The following is a 24,247-nucleotide window of genomic DNA, read 5'->3' on the forward strand; positions in this document are numbered from 1 at the left end:
GAAATGCCCCCGGAGAGAAGATAAAATGTGATTCAGCCTAAATGGTCGCTGACTCGCTATAGCACCTAACATGGTGATCTGAAAGAAATTTTGCAAGTAAAGAGGATAGTGGCAGACATGGTCGTTAGTTAGGTATGTCCTTCAGAAGTAAGGCATGAAGATCTATCTTGATTCCTTGGATTCTCTCTCCATGTCATTGGTAGGCTCTGCTTATAATTAGGAGAAGCAAGCTATACATAAATTCACAACCTTTCCAAGTCACAGAGCAATGCAAGGTGGAAAATCGATAGCATGTGCAGACAATGCTGGTTGCTAGTGAAGTTTCCGAGGGAATCCTTTGTGACACCAATGTCATCTCAGTGCGTTCTTGCGACCGGTTATAAACATTGGTGTTATCTATTATGCGACCCCTAGCCATGGCTCATAATTCTTGGTCAACGTAAGCATTAAGATTACTGCCCTGCAAAAAGGGAAATGGTTTAAAACTCTTTTTCTCATGATCGGTGATTGCATCATCTACTGATTTTGATTATGCATTGCACATGTTCCTCCCTTTTGTGGTTCCTTTCTGATGGATTCAGGCTCATGTTGGAGTTTCTCCGAACACCATATTAAGCTAGATTCACTGTACGATGCTCCTCTTCCGGAGGACTCATCAAAGCTGACTTCCAGATAAACTAGCAAAGATTTTTACCTGAACCAGTGAATGAAGGATTTGACACTTCCTAGGGCATAAAGGAATTTTAATGCTGTCAACATCATGTATCTGATTGTTATTGCTAACTGCGAATTGGCTCTAGCAATTTCTGTTCTTTGCGATGCCCTTCGAAGCATGGAAAGAAAAGATGAATTCCCCAGCTATGCATTCACAGCCATCTTACAAACTGAAGTTGATTTTGTAGTGCCCACGTCCAAGATTTAGAAAGCGTTCTACTTACAAATCTGCTGATCCTTACCAGTGTGCTACACAATTTCTATTTTTGGTAGTTGATTAGAGGGAAAGACACTCTGAGACTCAGTTTAAGCTAGATATTGGGATGTTTTTCTCAATCTCCTTCTGAAATTTGAAGGGGAGATTAATTGAAGTGCTAGTCAGGGTTTTGTTTCTGATTGTCTGATGATAACTCTGCTTAAAGAAAAGCTAATCTTACATGATCATGCTCATGGATTTACTATCTCTAGTATTCTGCAAGCTGGGAGCGAAATGCCCCATGTGGAGGTAATGCAAAGAACTAGAATAAGCTCTTGAATAATGCACAGGCATGGACATTCCAACTTCGGTCTCTGTCGCAAAATTCTACTACTTGTCACAGAGAATTCTGATCAGCACGATTCTCTTAGTGTACTGATGAAGCAGTTGCATCATATTAAACTGAACGACTTGCTTTTTTCCGGTGCAAAACTATTCAAAAGGCCACATTAGCCTTTTTGGAGGTTCTTTTTCTAGTTTTTGGTGGGTGTTGGGGGGTGGAAGTAGTGTTGGGATGCTTCTCATCTGCAAATATGGTATTGATTCAAGACATTTACAATATCACTCTTCGAATTTTGATTATATTATACTCCAAGTAAGGATGCTATCATGAGCCTCGCGCACATTGTTGTAACCACGAGAACAAAAACACCACTTCGCCGAGAGGCATATTACACCATTATGGAGACAAATTCGCCTACACACATTGTTCTAACCACAAGAACATAAACATCAGATTACACCATTCTAGAGACCTAAGGTATGTAAATTCATGACATGAGGCATATTTTTTTCATCCTTAATTAATTATAAAGCTGAAAAGACGAAGTGTTCAATACCTAGCAAAGGTAGAAGGTAGGGGTAGCGCAAGACAGAGTGAGACATCGTTCGGCATGGTTTCGTCGAACAATCGGATGAGGCAGATGTGGACACATTCATCACGCGACGAGGGCGAGGAAAAATAAAAACCTTGAATCAAAAGAAAATGCTAAATTTACGAATCAATGGAAAAAAAAAAAAAAAAAAAGCAATATTGGAGAAAATGTAAAAAAAAGCGGAGTGGTTCATCCGTCAGTCGAAGGCAGCATGTTTTCTTGGGAAGGAGGCGGCATTGGCGGATGCAGAGGAAGCATGTCAAACGGAACGAAAAAATAGAGAGAGAGAGAGAGACCCACCTCCCTTCTTTATTTTCCAAAGGAAACTTGATTTCAGCATGGCATCGGGCGACACGTGTCACCCAGTGAGTAAATTCTGATTATGCCATGCTGCGGGTAATATCCTCTCGTCGGCAATTTCTGATGCTAACGTACAGTTCAACAGCACTTCAAGCTAGTATGACACAGCTAAGGTGGGCTTCAAGCCCAACAATCCATCTTAGGCTTCACAAAGTAGGCTTCCTTATGCTTGCCGTCATCGAGGACACGACGTCCCTCTTTATTCAGCAGAGTCGTGTAAGTATCTCAATCCATATCAGGTGAATTTTGACCTAGGCATGTTTTGCGGCAGCAATTTTTGGGTTGCTGAGGTCACACAGAGACCCTTCTTGTTGCTTGTTATTGGCTGTGTTGCCAAGGAAATCTCGCGGCCATCCAGGGCTTTGCTAACATTCTTATTGACATGTCATCATCTTAAGTCTGCACTGAAAGTCACTCGCTGTTGCTTAGCGATGCTTGAGAAGCATCTGTTTCACCATCTGAGCACGCCCTTCTCCCAGAATCTGCAGAATTCTAATGGCAAATCTTGGTTTTTAAGCTATAGAATCATCTACCACCATGGCTAATCATAAAGGCAATTCCCCGAGTGGAACTTGGTGTACCCTCAACGAGATCGTGAAGCAGCAAATGTGTGTGCCAGAGTTGAATTACGTGGCGCCAACGGGGGCTCCAATCGGTTCGGGTTTGTGGGGTACCAGGAGAACCATCATCAGTCATTTCACTCACTCCCCATGAACCACGAAAAGCAGCAGATGGTGATCTGCCGCACAATACCAGCCTCAAAAGCGAGCGTTCCATTCTCTAAGCCGGAGAAATCAACATAAAAAAGACCAGGTTTTAACAAAATTATCTTTGGCTAGAATTCTTGGGCACCTATGTATGGAAATGAGGTCCAAGATTAGCTGTAATGGTTTCTCAATGATCTAAAAATAAGAAGAAAATTCTTACTGATTTCATTATTTGGTATGATTCATTTCAGTAAATCATTGATAATTAAAAGGTGAGTCGAATTGAATTGATATAAATCAAACCAAACCGATGAGAACTTTTATCGAGTAAATTTATTACCTCTCCAACTAGAAAAGGATTTAATTACCTTAATGAGTCAAGGGTGCAGTCTAATCCCAAATCTAAATATTTCTTGGGTTAAAAACGATATGCAGCCCCAAATCGAGAGATGTACACGTGTCGCATTTCCAGCCGAGTTACACAGAAATCGGGTGCAACTCGTTCGCGAGGGGGGAATGGAATGGATAAAACCCAGCCCTCAATCGAGAGGCCCTCTTTGATTTTGCAGAAGAGATAACCCCCGTCTCTCTCTCTCTCTCCTCTATCCTCTCTCTCACTCTCTCCTCTCTTCTTCTTCTTCAACCCATTCTCAAGCTCTCTTTCTCTCTCTACCGAAGGGGCTTCCAATTCGCAGAGCCAGCAATGGCGCTTTCCACCGCGGCCTCCTCGAAGCTCATCTACCCTTGCCCCGCCTCCTCCTCCCCCGCCTCCTCCGCCGCCGCCCCCGCCGCGGCCCCCGCCGCCCGCGCCCTCCCCTCCACCGTCGCCGCCGCCGCCGTGTTCCGCACCAGGCTCGCCCCGGCCCAGCTTTCCTCCTCCTTCATCGCCCCCTTCGCCCCTACTTCCGGCGCCTCCACGGGTGTTGTCCCCGCGCGGCGCGGCCGCGGCGCCTTCACGGTGCGCGCGGCCCGCGGGAAGTTCGAGCGGAAGAAGCCCCACGTCAACATCGGCACCATCGGGCACGTCGACCACGGGAAGACCACGCTCACCGCCGCCCTGACCATGGCCCTGGCGGCCATGGGGAACAGCGCCCCCAAGAAGTACGACGAAATCGACGCCGCTCCTGAGGAGCGCGCCCGAGGTATCCATCTTTCGTCCTCGCTGTTCCTGTGGTGGTCGCTTTCGTTGATGGAAATTATCGGTTGTTGCCGGTCTTTGGATTTTTACCGAAAGACTTTTTTCTTTCTTGCGAATTGCTTCTGTGAGGTTATGAAATTGTGCGGACTTGTCTTCAGCAGTCAAACATTGTGATTGCGGTTTAGTAATTATCTTGCGTTTTGTGTATAAGAGCTGCTGTAGTACAGAATTGAGCTGGATTGTAACCTGGGACATGGTTTTGAAGAGCTAAATAATCAGTGAAACTTTCAGTTAGAGGTTTAGTTTTGAGGGGCACAATTGTAAGTGAAGTTGCTTAAGAAAGCTAGGTAAAAATGATTGGGGTCATTGTGTACATGGTGGTCAGGCAATGTCAAGACTGTGTTTAAAAGTGCGTTAAGATTGTTTCTTGTTGAATAGAGAAAGTAATCTTACGAATCTTCTCTGAACATGCCTACGTTACTTGATTATTGAGTTTAATCTTCGAGAGGATGAAAAGGTTGAAACTTTGTTTGTGGAATAGGTATCACCATCAACACTGCCACTGTGGAATACGAGACTGAGAACCGCCACTACGCCCACGTCGACTGCCCTGGACATGCTGACTATGTGAAGAACATGATCACTGGTGCTGCCCAGATGGACGGTGCTATTCTTGTCGTTTCAGGTGCCGATGGCCCAATGCCACAGACCAAGGAGCACATACTATTGGCTAAGCAAGTTGGTGTGCCCAACATGGTGGTTTTCCTGAACAAGCAGGACCAGGTTGATGATGAGGAGCTTTTGCAGCTTGTAGAGTTGGAAGTCAGGGAGTTGCTTTCTTCGTATGAATTTCCTGGTGATGACATCCCCATTCACTCTGGTTCTGCCTTGTTAGCTTTGGAGGCTTTGATGGCAAATCCCAGCATCAAACGTGGGGAGAATGAATGGGTCGACAAAATCTATGAACTGATGGATTCTGTGGATAGTTACATCCCCATTCCACAAAGGCAAACTGATCTCCCCTTTTTGCTGGCTATTGAAGACGTGTTCTCGATCACTGGTCGTGGTACTGTGGCTACTGGCCGTGTTGAGAGAGGAACAGTCAGAGTTGGAGAAACACTGGACCTTGTTGGTTTGAGAGAGACGAGGAATACAACAGTTACTGGAGTAGAAATGTTTCAGAAGACGCTTGATGAGGCAATGGCTGGGGATAATGTGGGTTTGTTGCTCAGAGGTATTCAGAAGATCGATATCCAAAGAGGGATGGTTTTGGCCAAGCCTGGAACTATTACCCCACACACGAAGTTTGAGGCCATAGTGTACGTATTGAAGAAGGAGGAGGGTGGTAGGCACTCGCCTTTCTTCGCCGGCTACCGGCCTCAATTCTACATGAGGACTACTGATGTCACCGGGAGGGTGACTTCAATCATGAACGATAAAGATGAGGAGTCCAAGATGGTTATGCCTGGGGACCGTGTTAAGATGGTGGTTGAGCTAATTATGCCCGTGGCTTGTGAGCAGGGAATGAGGTTTGCTATCAGAGAAGGTGGAAAGACAGTGGGAGCGGGTGTTATTCAGTCCATCGTCGAGTGACACTGGAGTATGCTTTGGCTTCAGTGCTTAGTTCTTGACTCTTTGAGTTGATTCAATCATTATACCATCAAGTTGTGGAACTAATGAGAATTTGAATGTCATATATTTTGCGGTTTTGCCTCATCTTTGCTTTGTGAGAAGTTGTAGTTGGACGATTAGTTTTATGATAATCCAGAACTTATTGCTTTCTGCTGTATCTGTCATCTTAGCTGCCACTGAGTTTCTTTGGCCATTCCGTAAATATTCCTTGTTTACGGATTAGACCCTTATCGTTTCAGCTCAGCCCATTCTTGTTTTCAGTTGCTACTGTCCTCTCCTTTTTAGCGGAAGAAACCTGTTGACGATTGTTCACCATACATTTGAATGCCTATGTTCATTGGTTCTGGTGCGTCATGCATTTTGATGGGGACGTATGGATCCCTTTTCTATTATCTTAGCAACTGCAAACTCTTATAAAATTAGTGCCCCGAATCCTTGGTTTTATGTGTTCGGGATTGGGAATTCTCAATGTTGCTGTCACGAAGGTGTGGTCTTGCCACGAGGAATATATTGAGCTTAAGCTCTTGCATAGCATTCGATGTTCAACGAAGAACCCACCGTCCCTTTGTATTTGCCTAACTTTTGCTTAATCCTTTGGAAGCAAATGATACCCATACTTCAATCACGGATTTTTATGTGGACAAGTGACTAATCCAATATTTGGTTAGAGCTTATACCTGGCATTGGAGAAATTTCCTCCATAGCACAAAGTTCAAATTTTAACTGGAGAAGGGAATTTACTTTAGAATAGTTTTGGAGCTGGAAAAAAATTTCAAGAGGCTTTTTATGCGAATGAAATCTATGTACTCTTTTTTTGCTGAAGAAATAAGTTACACTGGCTAATTAAAATTCAATAACGTGGGCCATTTCCAATCAGCACAAGTAGTTGTCGCGTGATACATAATTCATAAGCTACTTTCAACTATCAAGCGCCCAGGATCGGCAACCAAGGTCGTCGCTTGGTAAGGGATGCGCAATTGCTTGCACCCGACAATGAGGGGAGGAAAACAAGAGAAGTGGAAATCCTAGAAAATGATCGAGGCCATCAACTCTTGAACAAATGCTGCTCTCTGCCTTCTTGTTCCATGGTCTTGTCCCTCACCTTCGTCCGATGAAGGGCTGCACGGAGAGCATCAGTTAGTAACTTTGGTTTTGTTTCTGGGGAATACAGATGGAAATACAAAATCTTTAACAGCTCTATTGTCAGTCTCAGCTCAAATTATCCTTGTCAGGCAATGACCTCTTACTAAAGATTAAGTGAAAACAAGATGTCTCAGTTCACTGGAGAAATTCTTTATTTATGCCGAGGCAAGTTTCAGTTAACCATAAAAAAAGGAAAGGATGCATCAGATTGTGTAAGGCACTGATGGTGATGAAAATAATCGGATTTGAAGCATTTTAGTTAAGTAAAATTTGGAAGGCATGCGAGCTAACAGTGAAGGGAGATGAAGGCCGTCTCCACCATCAAGGAGGTCAAAGTACTTGTCATAATAAGACGGACTAAAGGCTATACACGTGGAATGGAATATCTTCCCTTATCGAATTAGTAAGTGTACCCTAGTCATAAGATTCTGCAGCACTAGCCAAGCAAATAATTTCTTCAAATATCCTACATACCATAAGCCCGAGGCAAATGTTCAAAAGCCCTTGGTTCCTTCGGCAATTTAGCATTAATAGCCTTTGTATAGTTAGAAGGGGGAAGAGAAATAGGCATAATTCCAGAAAGCAAATCTAAATTACCAATTCACAAGAACTTTGGTTCATATGCTTATTTCAAAGCCCCAGGCTTCTTATTTAGATGCATCTTACAATCATCACGCAAAAATACGTTCAGCATGTCCAATCAATTGTCGTACACCAAAACAGATAGCCAAGCACTATTTCTGCATTTTGTTAATATGAGATTATTGATTCTAAGGTATCAATTTTGATCATGAAGAGAGACTTCGACAAACCTTTTAACTCCATGATTAGGTTCTTTTACTCCGTCACAGGTGTTTTTATCATGTCCCTATGCAGAACAGACAACTCACTGTATTTGGTGGAAAACCGTACCTTTTTGCATCAGAAGTAGCTGGTGAATCCACAGAGGAAGCATCCTCTTGCTGAGCTTGATTGGGATTTGAGAATGGTAAATTATGTAGAAAAGGTGTGAGGAGCGGATCAGGTGTCGCCTCAGATACATTTCCCTTGACATGGTCATGCGCTGAAGACCCAAGAAACGAGCTAAGCTCCCTGCTGAGAGACGCTGAGCTAAAAGGCGAGAATCCAGACCTATTGGATCGTCTCCTCCTCTGCAGAGTCCACATCAATACATTACTAGATAAAATTTAAGAGGAACAGAGCACTTGATTACCAATTGCATGCACCGAATACCATGATAAGAAGATGTGCAGAAGATAAGATGTTACCTTTAATGAACTAGTATGGTGTTCTATAAAATGTCTGGTGGCATCTTTTCCTAAATTTGCCGCACAGAGAGGGCAGACCTGAAATAGCAGGCATTGATGCAATGTATCAAAATGCAAAATTAATTACACTAGGACTGCATGAAGCACCATGACATGATGAATTTCTGTGTAGCTACTTTGGAACTGCCAAGTTTGCATATATGTATCATTTAGAGCGCAGGTAAGATGGAGAATGCATATGGCAGGCCTGCAAATTCAGAGTAGCAAAAGAAAGAGGAAGTACCGCATCATTCAAATTGAAGCAGTGTTCATTCTGCAAGTGTCTGCAGAGATTATTAACATCAATTTCCTCGTAACAGAAGGGGCAGGGAAAGAGAGCCTTGAAGTCGTCATCTCCTTCTGAATCATCGAATACTATGTGATTATCTGTCACAAAAAGATGAACAGAAAAACAAGAAAAGAATGTTATACGAATGAAGTATAGATGGCAAACACCAATGTATCAACAAAACAAAAGAATTCATCAGGATGGTGAAGGACAGGATAAGGAGAAATCATAACTTGGAACAGGACTGCTGTATTTAGAGCAAATGAGGGGCAAATTGATTCCTCATTGATGCTTTATCATAAGATACATTCTCATGTTTTTCATCCGTAACCCATGATTCGGAACAAGATTTTAAAGAGGGTGCCTAACCTAGTAATTTTAGGAGCTTTCAAGAATTCCAACAACCTCAGATAAAGACCTTGCTTTACAAGGACTAATCATAGTCAATAACGACCTTGCTTTACAAGAATGAGATAAACAGGTACCCAGAAACCTTTTAAAGACTCTCAAGTACCCATGAGAAAGAATTACTATTAGACTTCCAATCAACGGCAATTAATGCAAAGTTAAAGCATACAAGAGCACTAATTAGACCAAGCCTACTGGACTCAAAACCAACAGTTGAGCAGGCCAATCGAGAACACGTTCCTTATCCTAAAACGGTAAAAATCATCCTATTGAAGAAATATCTCCACTAATCCAATCTTTCTCAACATTGCAACCCAAAGCAAAAAAAAAAAAAAAAAAAAAAAGAAGTTCTAGATTCCCCATCTTGAAGGAGCTCGCTATCTGGAAATTAAATGCATCCAAACAAATCGCAAGAGCTCTAGCTTCACCAAACTACTAAACTACAAAAACAAAGTAAACCCACTTGAAGAAGCAAAAATAAATGGAACCAAAGTAAACCCATAAGTCTCTGGCTTTTTCCTTTCTTTTTCCTTCCTCCTGTTTTTCAGAACATGGGAAGGAAACCCAGAAGGCAGAAAATCGAGTTCAGCAAAGTAAGTACCATAATAAAGCCCAGAAGCGTGGACGGCAGAGAAGTGCCTGGAGGAGCGGAAGACGCGGGAAGACCAGAAGTCAACGTCCATATCTTCAGCTCTCCGGCGAATGCTGTCGGGCCTCGTCTCGCCGGGACACGTCGGGTTCCGGAGGAGCGGGGAAATGGGTCGTCGGTGATTCGGGGAGAGAAGGGACGAGAGAAGAGAAAGGCGCTACCTTTCGATTATCGATCAGCTGAGGAGGAACGAGCGTGTGTGGTGGTATTGAATTTGATATCACTCTCCTCCTTTTATTGCTAACTTCCCTCTTAAGAAGACGAGGGGAGGCTTCTTCTCTGAACCTCACCAGCTGAATAGAAAGCCGACACGTGGCGCGGTGGCGAAATGCCTTTTTTTTATTCCTTTTTTTCCCCTGTAAGTCTTGACCCGTTGATCGATGGAGGTCTGCTCTGCTTATCCTACCAACTTTGTCTCCTTCTTCTCCACGGCGAGGTCAAGCAGATGTCCCGTCGATTGCTTAAAGATCATATGCACATATATTTTTAAAAGGTAGGTTTTATAATGGTTCGGAGGAAAAGAAGACGGCCGAAAGCTTTGTGATTACTGTATGTATGCAGATGGTGATTTCTTTTTTAAAATTCGAAAGCGTTTGGAAAGGTGGGTTCTGCTGATTCTGATTTGCATTTTTGACCGATGGGAACTTTGGCCAGTGGACGTGAATCAGCAGCAGCTGGCCCTCGCTCGTGCAGCTTTTTGACGCGGGAGAGAGAGAGAGAGAGAGAGAGAGAGGGATGCCTTCTCCGCGAAGTTTCTCCGTCGGGCCCATCTGTCCATGTTGATGATGGCGATCTCTTTTCACCAAAGTTGTGCCTTGAGAGGAAAGGCAGAAAACAGGAAGAGCCTCGTCCACACTGGAGATGAAGGGGGTCACTTTTTTAGTCACATGGGCGTTGCGGGGTAGTTTCCATCCGTTTGAGGGAGGTTTAGCAGAGGAAGGCTGCATGGAATTACACTCCTAGTTGCTTCGTTTGAGTGCCGTTCTAGTGAAATTCATGCTTGGCCATGACGATAAATACGATAAGTTTGATTTACTAAATTGATTTATCAAATGACGTCACAAGGATATTTATTAATGAACTATTTATGGATCTCGATGATAATTTTTCATGTCAACTAATTGACCGACTTTGTAAATCGGGTTTTATAAATTTAGGATTTCTCATTGACCAAAAAAAAAAAGAAAAAAAACACTTGCCATTTCTCGAAATTTTGACAACCATGTAGGCTATCAGACTAGACAGTGGTTTGAGAGTTTAAATTTTAATCCTCCTTAGGTTGATAACTTAGATACATGGAGTGCAAAGATACCATGCATCTAATATGATGGATTTGTGGAGATGATAATAATGTATCTGTATGAGAAGATATTCTATGAGTCCTCTAGCATGAGTGAAAACGACGTGAAATGGATTTGGTACCAGAGAGAAATTTATTTGGAACTTTAGCATAGTGAAGCGATTTTTCTCAGTTTTTTTCTTTTTTATTTTTTGGTCAAAAGTTTTAAGCGATTGGAACTTGGTGAAGGACCTAAGTCCTAATCTTATGCTTGGTTCACATTTAGAAAAATGGAACGGCCATTCATTCTATTAATACACAATGACAACAATGAATTATAACTAACCTTTAATTATTTAAATTATTGTATTATGTATTTAAAAAATCAAAATTTTCGTCAATGTAACCTAAATAATTAATTTTTGAATTAAAGCATGCTTATAGTTGTGGTTACTATTGGTCATTTTTTATATGATCTTCTATTTTAAATTTATCTCACAAACTATAATTAGTAAGATAACTGACATTCTATAATCATTCTATTGTATTTTAGAATCATGTTTCGCAAATTATGATGTAGTAATTTGATAAAATTGTGGCTATACAGTTTAGATTGATTGAAACTTCCATTTCATTTCATACCTTTCATTTTTATAATTAAAACGAAAGACTCACTATTCTATTTCATCCCTACTTAAATTAAACAAAAACAAAAAAATTAAGATTCGCATTTCGTTCCACGTCATTCTATTCTTTTTCCCTTCCATGTTCTCAAACCGTTTTAATAGTGGACTAAGAAGTCAAGATCAGGAAGGTCGAGACAAACATCTTTCACGTAATTGTCGGACACGAAACTTTTTTAGGAGTATTTTTCTTTTGCCATATAATATAATTTTTTTTTTTTTTTTTTTTTGAGGTTGCTGGGCAGGAGCCACCATTACCCACCACTAAAATTCCGTACTGAAAAAGGCCGTAAAAAGGTCGAGGGGGCGTTGATAAAGGAGTTGGATTATTAAATGAAGAAAACAAAAGAAGGGAAGGAAGGAAGGAAATAAAGAGATTGACAAAAGAGACGACCCAACCGAGAGAGAAAAGAATACGGTTGACACGTGGGACAACAAGTTGCTTCATATATATATATATATATATAATTGATTGTGCATGACACCTATTATTAATTGGTGCTTTACACCTAGTAAAGTACCAAAGAAACCTAAAAATGGAAACTTATTAATAGTTGTATCTAGGAAAGCCCAAATAAGAAAAGATGATGATAGGTTTGCTGCAAAGATACATCTAGTATATTAAGCAAAACGAGTTAAATGAGCCATGTTGAGGTGGCCTTATGAAAGGGAAAGATTTTTGTATTGGAGACAATACGAATATGACATACTTTATGTAACTTTCGGCTAGAAATAGACATGTCGATTTTTCTAGATCGATAAGAAAGACAGCTGCGATCCACCCTAACGTATTATAAGTTTGTCCACTATAATGTCAATCCCAGTTGTTTAGATTGTTTGAAAATCAAGTGGGCCTCTGTAAAATAGATTGGGCCTAGAGATTGGATAAGCCTGAAAAGGCCCATTTTGAGGAGGGACGGGCTTAGTTCCATCACTTAAGGAAGCCTTTCCTTTCATCGATCAAGGCAACACAGAGAATGTAGATCACAAGAATACAGCCCTCTGGAGACCGGGCCCAAAACCAAGGCCCCAGCCTTTAGAAAGGAGTGACCCCAAATTAGCTTATGCCCTTAAAACTTAACCCATAAAATAAAGGGAGTCGCCCGCATAACAACTATGATTTCTTTTTCAAAGGAATGGGAAACCGCTCAAAAAGGTAGACAAATCTGCTGGAAGTGCCGAAGCATGAATTGGAGTCCTCCCATGACTATGACTATCTCAATCATGTTAAAGCGATGAGTATGAGTTCTGTTTTTCAGGCTGCTTTTAACGGCAAGAATTGTCTTAACAATTTGAAGTACCTTAGCCATTGTATGAAATTTATTATAGTTAATTGATCACTTTTTGTTTGGCTTTTCATAACTCAATTAAAGATTAATTTTGTTGGGTGGTTCTTTCTAGACCTAGTTTCTTAATGAAGACTACGATCGATAGTCTTATTAGGTGCACACCATGAAACTAAAAACTAATATTGATGAGGGTCTATTTGGGTGATTTCTCTTTTTTACTTTTTGTAAATTTTTACAACAATTTCACTTTGACTTGTATTTATCACAAAATACTTGAAAATTAAAAAAAAAAATTCAAATGTCAAATACTTAAGTGTGAAATGGTATGTGATCTTTCATAATTTTTTGGAACATCAATACTTCTTTTCGTTTTAAGAACATAGAGAAGAAGTGTAAGTAATAGTATAAATTATAAATAGAAAAGTTATATCCCCAACCACTATATATACTACTACTACTACTATTATTATTACTATTTCTCATTTTCTTGACCTTGTTTCTTAGTTTGCATCTAAAACTAACAAGTAATATTACAGGAACTGAACAAACAAAGCAAATGGTTTCAAGCGTAAATTTTGTGGTCAATAATGGTCCATTACCGCTTTATAGGCATTATCCTAAAATCAACTGATAGAATGTCCAATGAGTTCATCAATCATAAAAATTATAATAGTATGATTGGTCCATGAAGCCCGTCAATGGAATGTGTGAAAAGCACATGGATTATGAGTTTTCAATGGATAGAACTTAGGTAAAGTTCATGACACGTGGCAATATTCAACAAGTTTGAGTCAAGAAGGATCCACCTAACAAAGCATACCTGCAGCAAAAGGTCAACAGTAGGTAAGAATCATCCCTAGAGTAGTGCATGATTCAAGAGACGATTAGAGATTCTTGTAGAGGAAGATCGGGATGCATAATGGAACGATCCATTAAAGTTACAAAAGGAATTAAAGCAAAGGACATCCAACAGGTCACTCAGCACATTCAAAACAGAAACATACTAAGAGCAAGAATCACACAGAATCAAGAGACATGAAGAGCTCCGTGGCACCTAATTTTTTACCAGGGATCGACCAAAATTCAACCTCCTCGGAATTTCGATCAAAGGTCACAATTGCATTGGTGTTTTCATGGCGTTAAATGATGTGAAGGAGTAGAGTTTGCTACTTCAAAGATATTGCAAAGCACGTCAGAGAGTTCTTTGGCCAATCAGGACGCAGCATCATACGTACGAAACGATGTTACATAGTCAAGAACTCGGTGGCCGGAAAAAGGTCTTCGGTGACGCAACATACTCAATGGAACAATATTATGATGCAAGTGTTTCTCTGTGAAGAGATTGGCGGGCCGGCTGATATTGTTAACGTTAGTTGCGTTAACTTCTCTCTGTCGAAAGCTGTTCGAGTCGATCTTTTAAAATCTAATAATACCTATTAAAATAGTGGCCTCTGCCAAGGAATTTACAGTTCTCGCTATCAGTAAAAGTTGTGTGTATGGTTAGGAGCCAGCTCAAATTTGTGTCCAGGATAGAGGAAACAGCGTCAGTTTAAGTATGACAACTCTTTCCTTGATATAAAGCAAAGAACGAAGATTTTCCACTTTCCACGAGGTTCTTTGATGTATATAATAAATAAAACAGCAGCTTTTCTTGAAATTATTGTCCAATTTGCTTTTTAACTAATGTGGTGTCAGAGAGAGATAAACTTGTATTCCGCTCTCTGGAATTGTATAGCAAGATGCATACAATATCAAATCTTTCGATGCATACAATATCAAATCTTTCTTAGTCTTTCTTGATCGTATTAGAGAGATATTGCACTGTAATAACATAATTTCACCTTTTGTATTGAAAGGTGTGGTCTTTATACATCACAGTCAGAAGAATCAGAAACTTGCAATTATATAACAATACAATCTTGATTATCGAAATTCAGGAAAGAGAAATGCAACGACCTAAAGGAGATCGGCAACATCACACAAGCAAAAAACAGAAGTTTATTATGGATATAGTTTACCTTTTTATCTGCTAAAGATCGATCCTTTAAATTCTGCTGATCATTCATTGGCACAAACTAAGAGCTCATAAAATTCCGCTTCACCCTCTACATATCACTATTTATCGAGAATTCAGCGGTTGCAAGTGCAAAGCATTATTTGCATAACATAACTTTCAATCCTCACGCAGCTCCTGAATTTCCATAATTTCTTGCATGCTCACTATCTTCTATCAAATCACTACGGTGCTGGAGTAACTACCCTACCCAGAAGTCATTCTTCATCCCTCTTCAAGGTAATCCTACCAACATAAGGTAAAAAAGTAAAAGAAAACAGAAAACAAAAGGGGAAAAAAAGGAAACAAAGTGCAAACTACAAGAACGAACACATTGTAGTACTAGAGTTTCGGACCAGGAAAGCTCAATTCCCCTTTGCATGGATTGATTATTATCTCCAAGCACACTTCACGACAATTCTCTGAGTGTCGGGATAGCTACCGTCTCTGAGATCATCGAACGATAGCTCCAACCTCCGTTTGCCTCAAGCAGGCGACCCCTGGTGGCCAAAGCTGCACCGGTAACAGCAACAGAAGGAACGTCATTGTCATGATTGTCGTCCACCTTAATCTCCATATGTGAAGTCGTTTCTACTGGGGCAAGAACAGAAGATGCAAGTAAGCATATTTATAGAGGAAGGTAGACACAGAAAGTTCCGATGTGGGGAAGGAGTTAACTGTTGCATTGTAGTGCACGCATACTGTACAAGTAAAGAGACTTATGTGTGGGAGAGAGAGAGAGACCGGATCTTGATTCCCGCATGCAAAATTTTTACCTCTTTTAACGGAGGTGGCGCGTTTTTAAAGGAGGAAAAGAAGTTTGGAAGGAGGAAAGTGGTGCCGGTGTGTTTGTTTTCTTTGAAGGCAAAAGCACGTTTTCTCTAAAGCTGAGCCTTCCCTTTTCAAAGGCTACTCCAACTTCTTTCAAAAGGCTCCTCTTACATATGTTCATATGGTGTGCGTTTGTTTGAATGTGTCTCGCTTTCTTGATTCGATTTATCTTTTGGTCGGTTTTTCTTGCCAAAGTAACTTTGATCTCAATATAATAGGGTTTCTTTTGCTAATTTTAAAAGTTTCTTCCTTTCTTTTAGGGATTGTGTTTTTGCTCTTTCAAAAAAAGGTATGTTTTTCTAGTACCTCGTGATAATAGTTCAAAAAAATGTATGTTTTTTCTAATATCTCGTGACGACAGTAATATATTCTCAATTCGGCGGAAATTATCATAATGTATGCAACAATTATTAAGTGTCGGTAGCTTCCATTATTAAGGCACTATCATTTCAAAATAAATACTGCAATGGTCATAATCATGATCATAAATAAAGTTTTCAAGATCGAATGATATCTTAAACATTTATTATCAACCATTTATCCATATCTCCATATGCTTGTAAGCATGTGCACCAAAGACATGTGAACTATATGAAATAAAGTGGATGTCATCCTAACATTGTCCATAGGGTTTTTGAAAGTAAGTACAAAATTCAAATCATAGTATTTTTTATATGAAATACGGTTCTCCACCCGATATTTTTTTAACATAACTAATTTTTAATACCTGAGATGTTTGAGTAATGGTGCCATGCTTGTCATTATTTCATATATTAAAAATAAAAAAAAAATTGTTATCTCATCACAAATCACATTTAATTATACGAAATGAGCCTGTATAGAAACTCCAATGAATTTATATAGGGTCTAACCTAGGACAACTCACCAGTTTAGGCGTTGTTTTATATCCGAAAAGTTCACTAGTATTTTACGTTTATATGTATTGAATATAACGAGTCCTTATCAGCGTAATCATGCTAAATTTTTTCATTGAACGATGGGTTGGAGTTTATATAATTGTCAAATGATGGCGCCTTTTGTGTCAAAAAAGAGGGACGACACCCTTCGGCCAGCGGTGGGACCTACGGGTGGGCCCGAGCAGACAGCGAGAAAAACATCGACATCTTTTGTCCTTTACCGCCACGGTTTTTTCTGAGAGAGGGTCGTGGGGGCCCACCGGAAGCATATGGACCGTTGGATGATGGGGACGGAGGACCGACGCACCGCTTCGCTAAGTGACACGTGGGATATGAAGAGCATGCAGACGCTGTCGACCACGCCGGTCGAGGGGGCAGGCCGTTCGTGTGGGACCCTCTCCCAAATCGGGTGTCCCCCCAACCCTCCTTTTTTAACGGTGGAAAACTGAGACTTCGCGTGGACGACAATCAAGGACTGGGGCCCACATCTTACTTTTGAAAGGACGACAAGGATCGCAAAACCGAAAAATACATCGAATTAGGATATGGATTGGACATGACTTGCCTTGGTGAGTCCAATGATTTCAATTTCATGTAAAAAATTCTACTACTTTTACCTCGTGACTCTTTCCTTTTTCACAAACAGAAGAATGTCGTCCCATTTTGTTTTTACAAACTCTCGATCAAGCTCCGTCGACCATAATGATAACCCGTCGCCGCAAATAATGAATTCCTAATCCAACACATAAATCCAAACTTGTAACACGAGTGCCGAGTAGTATGGAATGTATGAGTCGAGATAATTCAAGCTCGAACTTAATGAATGCTTTAACAGTACCCTTTTGTTGTGTGCACACGCGGGATCTTCTTTTTATTCTCGTTTAAAATAAGTTGTACAGCACGAGGCTATCTATAATTCTAACTAAGATGAGGAAGTATGGATAGGGAAGCGTGCATCACTTCTTGGGACGCCATTAGGGTTTAGAATATCGTGTCAAGATTGAAAGGGACGGGGATGGATTTTGGGTGCGCATGGGCTCGGTGCATGCAGCAATAACTTGCGTTGGTGGCGACTGGTGATCGTGAGTGGGGGTGGCTCAGTGCTCTCTCTTTTTCGACCGGCAGTGAAGGCTGAAAGCACAGGAAGGACCAGTACGAGCGATGATGCCCCTCGCTTTTTCCGCTTGTTGCTCGGGATATCGAAATCTCACTGCAACACCACTCGCCAGAAGTGAGCCCGCTCTCATCTCCTGACGCGTGCAATCAGAATTGTCTCTAAGTCAAAGACCTATCCGGATGCCATTGATCGCTAGACCATGCTTTTCGTCCTGCCATACCCGGTTCAGGTCGTACTTTGCATTGGCCGAGCCCTTTGATGGTTTGGACTGTGTTGCGCGTCTGTGCTCTCAATTTGTGCCATTGGAGGTGATCGGTTCCAAAATGATTAGGTTTCAAAGCTAGAACCCGAAAGCTACCATATTTGCGTTGAACCAATTCTAAAACCTATCTTGTTTTCCGGGTCCAATTCCAAGGTTTACACAATAACATGTTTTCTTTTTTTGTTCCTTTCTTTGGTTCATTTTTATAGCGAATTCATATGAGATTATGAACAATAAAACTATTCAAAGTAAAAAGATGAATAATATAGAAATCCCTATTTGCCAAAAACAAAAATCCATAAGATGAATATGTAATCACATACAATTATAAACGATAAAAAAATTCAAATATATAATATAAAACATAAATTATAAAACTCCAATTCACATTTATCCATAAAAATTTAAAAGAAAAGAAAAGGCTGGCAAGGAAGTTCGAAGATAAATAAAGAACAAATGAGTGTTGAGGTTAGAATTTAAGGGAAAAAGAAATTAAATTTTTGACTTCTTAGCTTATAAAATAGTTTCAAAATAAGGCAGTCTAGTCTAGTTCTTATGTGGTCATTTAATCGAAACCTATACCTCGACCGATTCCAAAAATTTGGAACCTATTCCCAAACTAATTTCAAGTTTCGACGAGAAACAGTTCTCAAGTAGAACCATTTGATAGCACACGCCTATGTGCCACCGTCTTGCTCACACAGGATTCGCCTACCAATGGAAATTCATCGAAATGAAAAGTACATCATTTGCGACATCTCCATTGATTGGTTTATACATGAATATCAAATTCTTCCGAGTCCCCAGTTCAAGAAAAAAGGGCCAGATGGGTCGCCCACGGAACGATTGGGTCGGGCCATTCTGGCCTTGCGCTCGCAGGCCTTATGGTTGCCACGAGCCATGCCTACGCTGCTTCCCTTGGGCCATCGTCATCATCATCATCATCATCATTTTGGGCTCACCTCACGGGTCGGCTCACATCCTTGGGCGGATCCGGCCCAACAAAAATTAGCCTCGTTGCCCTTCGGCTCAGACGCGATGCTTAAACCCTCACCATCGTCGCTAGCTTCCGTTGCAGAGCGGTGAGTGAGCAGGCGAAGGCGGCGATGGCGACATCTCGAGGTAGGGCGGTGCTCGCATCCATCTGGCTCGCTAATTCGCTACTGTCGTCTCGAGGGGGTGCGGCGCGGGCGCACCTGGCTCCGGCCGGTCGGTTGTCTCCGTCCATCTCTCTTGAACTAGATCCTCTCACCAGAAGACCTTGAAGCACTTGAACAAAAATATGATGAACATTTTCTAGTAATAATGCATAGCTCAGATGACTCGGACTATGATTACAACGCTCGTGACTGATGAGACTGCTGAATAAGACAACTGTTCATACAAGTTTACTGTAACAAGTTATTGTTCACTTTTACTGTAACAGTAGGCTAGGGAAATCATTATTCACTGTCACCGTTCATATCGTGCAAATAATTCTCTACCGAGATTTTCAAAAGCCTTTGTTTGTTTAAGGACCCATGAGCTTGGTCCTTGTTTGTGTGTAACCTGTTAAGTTGTGTTTGGTTCAGCATTTGCAATGGGCTTTGAGTCCAATGCAAATGCTGAAAGCCCAAAGCTACTTGGAGAAAATACAATTGTGTTTGGTAAAAAAAATTTGTAAATGGACTTTGAGTTGAATGTGCGTTTGGTAAAGAAAACTTTCGCAAGGGGTTTTGATGGGTATAATATGTATATATATATATTTTTATTTTTATTTTTTTTTTTTTTTTTTTTTTGAAAATTTAGCTAAACCCTTCGCCGGATTGGCGAAGGGTTGCGGCCGCCGACGGCCTTCAGCTGAGGTTGCCCAAGGTTGGGTGACCTCCGACGAGGGTCGCACGACCCAGCCGAGGGCCGCCGGAGGTTGGTCGCTCAACCCAGGGGCCGTGAGACCTAGGCGGCAGTTGCCTGGGTTGCACGGCCCTTGGGTCGAGTGACCCTCGCCGGAGGTTGCTTGACCTCGGGCGACCTCAGCCAACGGCTACCGGTGCCAGATCTAGCTCGCCGGCGGCCGTCACCCCTTCCTTGGTCGGCGAAGGGCTACTCCTTTTTCAATTAAAAAATAAATAAATACATGGGCAATAACAAAAATATGAAAAATTAATGAGGGTAGTTTAGGAAGAGAAAAAATGTTTTCAGCATTCTCAAGGGCTGGCTTTCATTTGAAAGCTCCTTGAGATTGGTTGCCAAACACCCATATTTGGGCTGAAGGGGCTTTGGGAGTTGAATGGGCTTTCTAAATGCCCATCCAAACGCACCCTTATTACTTATAAAATGTAAGGATGATGTAATGTATTGGGTAGAGTCTCTTGAAATAAAGTGAGTGTTTTGTGAAATTCTCTCTATGGCTTTCTAAACTCTTCCTTCTTCTTTAGCCTAGTAAGATCCTCTGAGCAATGCAACTCGGATAGTTAGAAATGTTATCATCCTGGTCCTATTTGGGAGTCTCTAGGCTCTGAATTAAAAATTCGAGTGGTTTATTGCTCAAAGGTTGTCCCTTAAGAGCTTGAACAAGAAGTTCGCCTACTATGGGAAGGCATGCCTGCAGGAAACTAACTCCGTCCTCCCTGGTTCTAAGCTTAGATCCATTCAATGGTATTCAAATATATAACAAAAACATAAATTATAGAACTCCAATTTGCATTTATCCATAAAAATTTAAAAGAAAAGAAAAGGCTGGTGAGGAGTTTTGAGGATAAATAAAGAACGAATGAGTGTTGAGGTTCTGGCTCAAGCTCTCTCCCCCTCATGAAGGAGAGAAGTTCGAATCCTAGGCGTCGTTAGGGATTCTTACCTGGAATACTATGGTTGTGGGTTCTGCAGTCACTCCTCTAGGATTTGCTCGCCGGCTATCGGCTTACGGGATTCCTTGGGTTACCAAAAAAAAAAAAAAAAAAAAAAAAAAAAAGAGCGCGAGGTTAGAATTTAAGGAAAAAAGAAATTAAAGTTTTGACTTTTTAGCTTATAAAACTAGTTTCAAAATGAGGCAATCTAGTCTAGTTCTTATGTGAGCATTTACTCAAAACCTATACCTAGATTGATTCCAAAAATTTGGAATATGTTCCCGAACTAATTTCAAGTTTCAACGAGAACCGGTTCCCAAGTAGAACCGTTTGGTAGCACACACCTATGTGCCACCGTCGTGCTCATGCGGTTTTCACCTTCCAATAGAAATCTATCGAAATGAAATTACATCATTTGCGACATCTCTATTGATTGGTTTATACATGACTACGAAATTCTCCCGAGTCCCCCAATACAAGAGAAAAGGGCCAGATGGGTCGCCCCCGGAACGATTGTGTCGGGCCGTTCTGGCCTTTCTCTCGCGGGCATTACGCATCACGGCCTTATGGTTGCCACGAGCGATGCCTACGCTGCTCACCTTGAGCCATCATCATCATCACTTCGGGCTCACACCGAAACGGGTTGGCCCACATCCTTGGGCCGATCCGGCCCAACGAAAATTAGCCCCGTCGCCCTTCGGCGCAGGCGCGATGCTTAAACCCTCACCACCGTCGCGAGCTTCCGTTGCAGAGCGGCGAGCGAGCAGGCGAAGGCGGCGATGGCGACGTCTCGAGGCAGGGCGGTGCTCGCATCCATCCGGCTCGCTAATTCGCTGCCGTCGTCCCGACGGGGCGCGGCGCGGGCGCACCTGGCTCCGGCCGGTCGGTCGTCTCCGCCCCCATCTCTCCCGTCCACCCATCCTCACGCTCTCCTCTCAAATCTCTGCCAAGATTTCGCTTCTCGACCAAACCCGACTCAGTCTTGGATCTGGTCGCGGCCGACCGGTGGTCTGCTGAGCTGGAGAGCCAGCTCGGAGACATCAACCCGGCGTTGAACCACGAGGCGGTCGTGTACGTTCTGAAGAAGCTGGACAGAGACCCGGTGAAGGCTTCAGGTTTCTTCCACTGGGCTAGTGGGCGAGATGGATTCTGTCCGAGCTCTTCTCTTTATAGCATGTTGCTGAGGATTCTGGGCAAGAAGGAGTCGATGAAGCAGTTTTGGTTCACCCTGAAGAAAATGAAGGAGCAGGGGTTTTACCTCGATGAGGAAACGTACGTGACCATTTTGGGGGCGTTCAAGAAAGAGAAGATGGCCAGCGACGCGATGGGTTTGACCCATTTCTATAAGAGGATGATCGAAGAGAACGGTAAGGACAGCGTCGTCAAGAAATTGGTCGAGCTTGTTCTGGGGAAGGAGTGGAGTAGTGAAGCTGAGAAAGCGTTGGCAGATATGAACGTGGCTTTCTCGGATACCATGGTCATAAGGGTCTTGAAGGAGTTGAGGAATTACCCGGCGAAAGCTCGGAATTTTTTCGATTGGGTCGGAAGATGCCCCGATTATAAGCACAATGCCGTCACGTATAATGCGATCGCAAGAGTCCTCGGACGGGAGGATTCCATCGAGGAGTTTTGGAGCGTTGTCGAGGAGATGAAGAGTCTAGGTCATGAAATGGACCTTGACACGTACATAAAAGTTTCGCGGCAATTTCAGAAGAGTAAGATGATGCACGCCGCGGTTAAGCTGTACGAGTTCATGATGGATGGTCCTTACAGGCCCTCGTCTCAGGACTGCAGCACGCTATTGAGAAGCATCTCTGCAACTGAGAAGCCGGATTTAGACTTGGTGTTTAGAGTTGCGAGAAAATATGAATCCACGGGGAATTGCCTCTCCAAAGCTGCCTACGACGGGATTCATCGGTCTTTGACGAGCGTTGGGAGATTTGATGAGGCAGAAAAGATTGTTCAAGTCATGAGAAATGCAGGGTACGAGCCTGACAATATCACACATAGTCAATTAGTTTTTGGACTCTGCAAGGCGAAGAGATTGGAAGAAGCATGTGAGGTGCTCGATAAAATGGAAGAACACGGATGTATTCCGGATATCAAAACATGGACCATCTTGATTCAAGGTCACTGTGTGGCTAATGAAGTCGATAAAGCGCTATTCTTGTTTGCTAAAATGATGGAGAGAGGGATTAATGCCGATGCCGATCTACTTGACATTTTGATCAATGGTTTCATCAGTAAGAGCAGGATTGATGGTGCCTACCAATTGTTCGTTGAATTGATCAAGAAGGCTCATATAAGACCATGGCAGGCTGCGTACAAGAATTTAATTGACAAGCTTTTGGGAGTAAGAAAGCTTGATGAAGCAATGGAGCTTCTTCGGCTGATGAAGAAACATAATTACCCAGCATATCCAGAGCCTTTTGTTCAACATATTTCAAGGTTTGGAACTGTGCATGATGCTTCTGAGTTCTTGAAAGCTTTGAGTGTCAAGGACTACCCATCGATATCGGCTTATGTTTACGTTTTGGAGTCTTTCTTTAAGGAAGGCAGACATTCTGAAGCTAAAGACTTGCTTTACAAGTGCCCTCATCATATTCGTCAACATCCTAAAGTCAGTGTTCTTTTCGGTTGAGCAGAGCTTCGTGGTCATATCATGAAAAACTAATTTGTATTCATATCCGACAAATCCATTTTGGCAGCTTTGGATTGATTTTTTTGGTCAGGGTATTATGAAAAATGCTGTCATAGTTTATCATACCATGTCCTCAAAATGACTCTCAACTCGTAAGGCTTTGTTACCATCTGGTCGATGCGGCCATGTGAACCATATGGAAGCAACTTGTCTGGTGGTTTTGGTACATGTCGCTTGATTTATATCTCTTCCTTATTCGGAAAGGATGGACTCTTAAGGTCATTTGTTCTTCTGTCAGTTGCATCCTGTAAATTTATAGTTTGGTCAGACCGCCCGGTTCCTGTACTGAGATGCTTCATCCGGTTTCTCTACTTTAATTCTTTAGTTTACTATATTTGCTATTCCCTTGCAGGTCGATCCGTTTAAGCTCCAATATATAACTTCCCCCGAGTTTGTAGGAAGTTCAATTTGTGATGAATCAGACGTTTATCTTTCCTTAGAACATAAATTCATTTATGTAGTGTGTGTACCTAGACATGAAAGTCTCCTTTTGCTATCAAGCAGAGGGACAGTACCCAAAGCCTTGTTACTGAGCAACTATAAACTACTGTGTAACAAACTATAACACTCACCTTAACACTGTAAATTACTACTATATGCCATGACCAAATTTATTCCTGCATGAACAACGCTGGGGCATTTGGATGCCGGTTAGAACTGTCTGGTCTTCCATTTGCCCAGCTGAAGCCTCGTCGGCTTTTGCCATATAGAGCCATCAGCATCAGCTTCTAACTCAGCAGATCCTCCGCGGCCTTCATTCTTTTTACGGTCCCGCTCCGACACTGGCTCGACCTGCTGCCGAGGAAGATTAT

The 24,247-nt window shown here is 41.9% G+C and overlaps 3 protein-coding genes and 1 long non-coding RNA gene across 4 annotated transcripts; 2 read left to right on the forward strand and 2 right to left on the reverse strand.

Annotated features, from left to right (window-relative positions):
- The first annotated feature begins 3,483 nt into the window (after positions 1 to 3,483).
- LOC104426220 (elongation factor Tu, chloroplastic) lies at positions 3,484 to 5,839 on the forward strand. Its single transcript, XM_010039201.3, has 2 exons — positions 3,484 to 4,054; positions 4,592 to 5,839. The coding sequence occupies exons 1-2, from the start codon at positions 3,616 to 3,618 to the stop codon at positions 5,641 to 5,643; spliced, it is 1,491 nt and encodes a 496-aa protein (XP_010037503.1). The 5' UTR covers positions 3,484 to 3,615; the 3' UTR covers positions 5,644 to 5,839.
- Positions 5,840 to 6,469: 630 nt separating this feature from the next.
- Positions 6,470 to 9,916, reverse strand: LOC104426221 (protein DEHYDRATION-INDUCED 19 homolog 6). Its single transcript, XM_010039202.2, has 5 exons — positions 9,431 to 9,916; positions 8,377 to 8,519; positions 8,094 to 8,171; positions 7,738 to 7,976; positions 6,470 to 6,801 (listed from the first exon to the last, which is right to left on the reverse strand). Exons 1-5 carry the CDS (start codon positions 9,510 to 9,512, stop codon positions 6,708 to 6,710), a joined length of 636 nt encoding a protein of 211 aa, XP_010037504.1. The 5' UTR covers positions 9,513 to 9,916; the 3' UTR covers positions 6,470 to 6,707.
- Positions 9,917 to 14,607: 4,691 nt separating this feature from the next.
- On the reverse strand, positions 14,608 to 15,678 carry LOC108956065. Its single transcript, XR_005547911.1, has 2 exons — positions 15,527 to 15,678; positions 14,608 to 15,373 (listed from the first exon to the last, which is right to left on the reverse strand). It is a non-coding gene; the product is annotated as an uncharacterized LOC108956065 (long non-coding RNA).
- Positions 15,679 to 21,563: 5,885 nt separating this feature from the next.
- LOC104426222 (pentatricopeptide repeat-containing protein At3g48250, chloroplastic) lies at positions 21,564 to 23,720 on the forward strand (the record flags this gene model as incomplete). Its single annotated transcript, XM_010039203.3, has 1 exon — positions 21,564 to 23,720. A coding segment is annotated over one exon (1,812 nt), but the record flags the coding sequence as incomplete, so codon positions are not given.
- Between the last annotated feature and the right edge of the window lie 527 nt (positions 23,721 to 24,247).

This window comes from Eucalyptus grandis, chromosome 11, assembly GCF_016545825.1.
Source record: "Eucalyptus grandis isolate ANBG69807.140 chromosome 11, ASM1654582v1, whole genome shotgun sequence".
In the NCBI taxonomy this organism is placed as follows: domain Eukaryota; kingdom Viridiplantae; phylum Streptophyta; class Magnoliopsida; order Myrtales; family Myrtaceae; genus Eucalyptus; species Eucalyptus grandis.

Bases quoted from the DNA above. Each gene is read 5' to 3' on its own strand.
- LOC104426221 (XM_010039202.2), bottom strand. From the start codon at position 9,512: ATGGACGTTGACTTCTGGTCTTCCCGCGTCTTCCGCTCCTCCAGGCAC. The intron at 8,520-9,430 runs GTACTTACTTTG...TTTTTGTGACAG, and splicing joins CGCTTCTGGGCTTTATTATG to ATAATCACATAGTATTCGAT. The intron at 6,802-7,737 runs GTACGGTTTTCC...CTCTCCGTGCAG, and splicing joins GCTACTTCTGATGCAAAAAG to CCCTTCATCGGACGAAGGTG.
- LOC104426220 (XM_010039201.3), top strand. From the start codon at position 3,616: ATGGCGCTTTCCACCGCGGCCTCCTCGAAGCTCATCTACCCTTGCCCC. The intron at 4,055-4,591 runs GTATCCATCTTT...TTTGTGGAATAG, and splicing joins TCCTGAGGAGCGCGCCCGAG to GTATCACCATCAACACTGCC.